The sequence below is a fragment of the Rhagoletis pomonella genome, unplaced genomic scaffold (assembly GCF_013731165.1).
Source record: "Rhagoletis pomonella isolate Grant_MI unplaced genomic scaffold, Rhpom_1.0 Rhpom_scaffold_00003, whole genome shotgun sequence".
In the NCBI taxonomy this organism is placed as follows: domain Eukaryota; kingdom Metazoa; phylum Arthropoda; class Insecta; order Diptera; family Tephritidae; genus Rhagoletis; species Rhagoletis pomonella.
This window is the reverse complement of record NW_023458557.1, coordinates 12,829,457-12,835,054: the sequence shown is the minus strand read 5'-3', so window position 1 is coordinate 12,835,054 and position 5,598 is coordinate 12,829,457. Positions and strand designations below refer to the sequence as shown.

At 33.7% G+C, this 5,598-nt stretch overlaps 1 protein-coding gene across 1 annotated transcript in view; it reads left to right on the top strand.

Moving 5' to 3' along the window:
- The window catches only part of LOC118736475 (RRP12-like protein), a 6,640-nt gene extending 1,314 nt beyond the window's left edge, over positions 1 to 5,326 (top strand). Inside the window, exons 2-3 of the mRNA XM_036466557.1 lie at positions 4,937 to 5,086; positions 5,142 to 5,326. Of these exons, the coding sequence (XP_036322450.1) occupies positions 4,986 to 5,086; positions 5,142 to 5,325 (285 nt within the window). The 5' untranslated portion in view covers positions 4,937 to 4,985 and the 3' untranslated portion in view covers position 5,326. The remainder of the gene's footprint in view (positions 1 to 4,936; positions 5,087 to 5,141) is intronic.
- The last annotated feature ends 272 nt before the right edge of the window (positions 5,327 to 5,598 follow it).

The window sequence follows — 5,598 nt, the reverse complement described above, 5'->3', positions numbered from 1 at the left end:
AGTTGGTACCAAGTTGATAAGTTTTTATCATTTCTTATATTTTTAATATTTTCGAATACAAAGGATATGATCATTCTTTTTCGCTTTATTTCGTATTCGAAAAATTATGTGTTTCGATGGACACATCGAATTGAATACATAATTTAGATTTAGATAATATTTTTAGCAATTTATTTGAGAAAAATAAAACATTTAGATTATTGTTTGTATTTTGGTCGATTTTAAATTTGCTACCCCAAAATAATTGATATCAAATAAAACACCTCTTTGAGGTAAAATTTTCGAGTGACGAAAGCTGAACTAGAAACACAAAATGTAAGATATCAATTTCGTGACGAAAATTATACGCATTTTCTAACTGCCTTTGAAACGTACGGAAAATCTTTTTTTATTTATTCGGAACGTTGCGTTTACTGCTAGAAACACAAAGGCTGCGTTTCTTTATACATTCCGGATAATCCCATTTCACAGCGGGAATAAACAGAATGCTTTTGAAATATACGTTAACATATCATCAGGAACGTTCTAAAGAATAAGTAAACAAAAAAGTTTATTCCAAACGTTCAGAATGAATAAATAAATTCAGCCAAAATAAAAAACAGAACTTATGCAACGATTCGTATGAATAAAAAAGATTTTTACTACGTTTCCAAGACAGTTAAAAAATGCGTATAATTTTCGTCACGAAATTGATATCATAAATTTTGCGTTTCTAGTTCAGCTTTCATCACTCGAAAATTTTACCTCAAAGAGGTGTTTTATTTGATTACATTAACATTGGGAAATATTTAGTTATTGGCCCACCGTTTTTGGGGTGGGGCAGAGGGTGAGGGGGCGTGGCTCCCTAAACCCATCCTATTAGAAAAAGGACAATCCCCACTTTATAAAAAGCCGCACCCCCTCCTTCGGATCAACCCACAAACTAAGCAGTTTGAAGTGGAATATAACCCAACTAACAGAAACCGTGGGATTTTTGAATAAAAGAAATTGTCCCGAGTGGTTTGTATAAAAAAAAGTTAACTAAAAAAGTTGTTAAAAAAAGTTTCACAAAAAATATTATTATATTAAAAAAAGCGCGACAGGTAAAAATGTTATAGTAATTGTAATATGATAGTATTTTAGGCCAGACCTTCTTTCTGCGTAGGCGGCCTTTGGCCGCGCTTAGGGATTATCACCCTCACGAAGTAGGAATTCTACTTCCTTTCTGTGTTGCTGAAGAAGAGGGGCTGAACACCTTTTGCAGAGAGCACCTTTCAGCGTAGGCGGCCTTCGGGATTATAACCCTCACTAAGTAGAATTCTCCTTTCTGTTAGGGAGGGGCTCCGTTTCCAAAAAATCGTTTTTTTGATTAATCACGGATTTTTATTCAGGTTTTAAACCGTTTAAAAACTGTGTTAAAAAAGCTGATCTTTTCGGTTTACCGAAAAGTCCCAATTACAAAAAAAAACACTGCAAAAAAACCAAAAAACATCGATATTAAATTAAATTAAATTTTCACTTACACTTATTACTTGCTGCTATGCAACGCAAATTACTTAAAACAACAAACGTTTTACATATTTATATAAACACAAACTTAATTCCACAAAAAAGACTTTTAATTTATAAAAAATAAATATCGCTCATTTATTTCAATAGTGTATTAATTCAAAAAAGCAAAACTCGAGAAAACCTGCTTTAGAGTTCTGAATTTACGTTTACTCCCATAGTAAGAAGGAATGCATATTTTGTTCTAGTGAGATACTGGTATTCGGTACAGCTATGAAATTTTTACACAACAAAGAAGAAAAGGTAGCGGTAATTTCTGCATACTCAACTCAAAATTTGTATTTTTTTGATTAGGACCATATTTACGTAAATGAGCGATATGTATATAGTTAGGTACATATGTACTTATGTATATTTTAAAATATTATTAACTTCAAAATTGGGTACACAGTGGTTGTTTTTTTTTCAATATTTGCAATGTTTTATATGGTAATTTTTTTTTGTACTTTTTTTTATTAAAATATGGGTTATGTTTTAACAAGCGACATATAAATCCAAGTTTTAAACTCGGTACGAAAATTCCATATTCACAATCGCCTTCACAACTGATTATACTTAGCTACTAGATCAGCTAGCAAAAACTGAGTAGTGAATTTGAAGTTTGTGGTACGCCGCAAAATGTTATTCTTATCTCGACGAATTGCAAAGTAATTATCCATTGCCGAGAAATGTAAGAACCGCATTTTCGGTTTTTGGTTTAAAGGCAAAACAAGGTTAACAGCTTAATTAAAAAAAGACTGATAAAGATCATTAACCAAATTTAAAAAAAAACTGTTTTTGGAAACACCGATCTTATTTGAACATCCGTACCTTCTGCGTTGCCGAAGAAGAGCGGCTGAGCACCTTTTGCAGAGAACACATATTTTCCATGAAAAGGTTTATATTTTTAATGTTTACTGGGTTATATCTTATTTTATTCTGTTTCTTTTTTCATGATGCAGTAATACAAGGTGGTATCAGTTGTGACAGCTCGATTTGACACTGCCTTAGCTCAGTAGAATGAGAAGAAAAACGGGAAGAAATGAATCCCCATATGGGGGAAAAATATAAAATTTCACATTTTCTCCTAAACAAAATTTGCTTTTTTTATAGTATATTCGTTATGAAATGAAATAAAATAAGGTAAAATACCTTTTTAAGAAAACAAAGTGTGTATACTGAGAAAAAATAAAAAACATTCAACTATATTAATGGGCAAAGAATAGTTAAAGAAGTAACACTGTTTCACGTAAGGCAGTCAATATGGCGGAATTAGAGCGAGAAGTTGCCAACTGATAACACCTTGTATTATTGCATCATGGAGTTAATTTGCATATGCAACCAAACGTAAAGCGCGATTTTCAAGGGGTTTTTATTTAATAAATTGTGATTAATTGGTTGAAATTAAAGGAATAAAAAAGTTATAACGAATAAAGTGTAAAGTGAAGGCGAAAATAAAAACGTATTGATGAACTGGCTGCTTTAAGGAGATTAGGAGTAATTATTATATGCAAATTTCTGAATTTTACAAAAATGGGCATATTTCAAACCAAATTTCTAAATAAATTACGGGCCGAAAATTACAAAAGTAGGTGTTAAAATAATGTGTAGACCCTTGACTACAAGTGTGTGGGTTTTGAATCGGGTCACCTCTTTGGACGGAATAGCCCGAAATAGTTGGGCCTCTTACTAAACAGTACCCCTAACATTTTATGGGCTACAAAACTTCATCTTCCTTTCTATGAACTTCAGACAAAGCGACCACAGTATACCAGTAGAAAAGCACAATTGAGAGAAATAGAGATTGCGCCCATCGCGGTATCGCTAATCCGCTATTTGTGAATTTGACAGAATCAGCTGTGTGCGTGACGTCATCTTGGTGCAATTGTTGATTGAGCAAAACCAAATAATGGGTACGTTTTAGTTATTTATCCAATGATTTCGGGCCATTGTGTCCGAATTGGTAACCCGATCCAAAAAAATTTTACACACACTTGTTGTCAAAGGTCTACACTTTATTGTAATTTACTACTAATTTATTAATAATTTCGGTCTGAAAAATACACTTTTTTGTGAAATTCGGAGTGAATTCTACGCAAATATACTGTGGATGGCGTAGCCGGAGTTATATACACAATAAATGTTGAATACCTTTGACAATAGAAAGGTGTTCTGCACATAAATACTGTTTATCGAGTTTACATTTCCGGTGTCAAAATGCTAATTTTAGACCATTTTCTAATGGTTCCCCAGGGGTATGTGGTAGGTTTCAAGGGATCAGGTGTGACTTTTTACAAAGTGTGAACTGTGCTCTTTCTAGTGGATTAGATACAAATACCCACGCCCCTCCCCCTCCGCCCACTAACTCAAAATGAGTGGGAAAATAACTAAACATTTCTAATTTAAATATTTGTGCGTTAATATATCTATAAAAGTGAAAACAAAAGGCAAGCGTGCGATATAAAATAGTTTTATTTTCTGTACATACCTACATACATATAACTTCACGCATTTTTCCACCATCCTGCATGTGCTGAAAATCGTACTTACCTAAAGGGCTACGTGCCCAAAATCATTGCTACGTGTTCCTATATAATTAAACTTTGTATATTTATTAATTCCGTCAAAATTGGACCATTTACGGCCGTTTGCACCATGTCTAGTTAACGCTAACTGGAGGTACATCCTTCAGTTAAGCACGTTAACTGCTTTATCGATCACATGTTATATGATGGGTGTCGATAACGTCGATAAAGATGTTTAACTGAGAGTTAGAATTAACTAGACATGGTGCAAACGGCCCTTAATGTTGATATTAACACATTCTTTCGCATGATTTACATATTTTCCTATGCGTTTTGGCATTTCTCTCTAGCAATTGCACCAAGAATACGTCACGCAAAAAATTACGCTCAAAAATCCTCTCTCATGGGCGCAATCTTGTATTCTATCATTCTTGACAGAAAAGGTTTTTGTTGTTGTAACTGCTTCGTGGTGAAAGTCCTTTATGGGGACCAAGTTTCACACAAAAAATTGAGCGCATGGTTGCTTAAGCATGCTAAAAGAACGAATATTAGAAAACATTGAAAAAAGTATGAGATAATACAATTATATTCGACTAAAAATAAACACAATAATTTGCACTAATTAAATAATATGATAATCATGTGTAAAAACTCTTTTCAACTCGTATTTTTCTCAAAATAATATTGCGGATCAGATTGCTCTGAGCGCTTCTGATGAAATGTTGTTTACCAAGAAAATGTAACCCTGTTGGTTTTTATTTCTGTATCCCATCGCGGTGAGTTTCTATTTCTTGGTAATTCGGTTTGTGAAATGGCAATAAAATTAGTGAATTGATTGATTTCATGTCTTTACAATTGCTTAATGCAAATTTCTTTCTTTTCAGATCATAAATTCACAGCTGATGAGCTAATTAAATTTGTGCATGGAAGCAAATGCGTCTTGAAAAAAGAAAGCAATTGAACGAAAAAGATAAGACCAATGATGACGATACAGAGGATGAATTCGTCACTGGGCTGGAATACAAGAGCACAACGTATGTTAAAAGTTCCCTTTAAAATACAGTATTTATTTTAAATGCATGCTTGCAGCTCCGATTCTGATTTGCCAGAAGATTTGCCTGCAGATAATGCCGAGCATAATAAAGCTGAGAGCGACAGCACTTTTGTACGTGAATACCCAGAGGATATTGTATTAATAAGATTATCCTTGAAACCTCGTCTGGATTTCCCAAATCTCCCGGTTCGTATCGCTGGACTCTTAAATAAACGCTAACGATGACCAAATTGTAGTACAATTAACTTTATTGTAAGCAATAACAACGCTTTACTAAACTTTTTAACACAATAAACTTATAGCTTGCTTATTCGCAACTCACTTCTTTGCTCACTTTACTTGTAGCTTGCTGACTTGTAACTGACTCACTTCGCTGTGGCGGCGCCCTTATATACCTGCGCTCGTACTTATGGCAACTCTAGAACGTTCTGAAGTTTATCGCTCATTCTCTTTCTCTCGCTGTTCGCAGTGTTCATCCAACTTGACATTTCT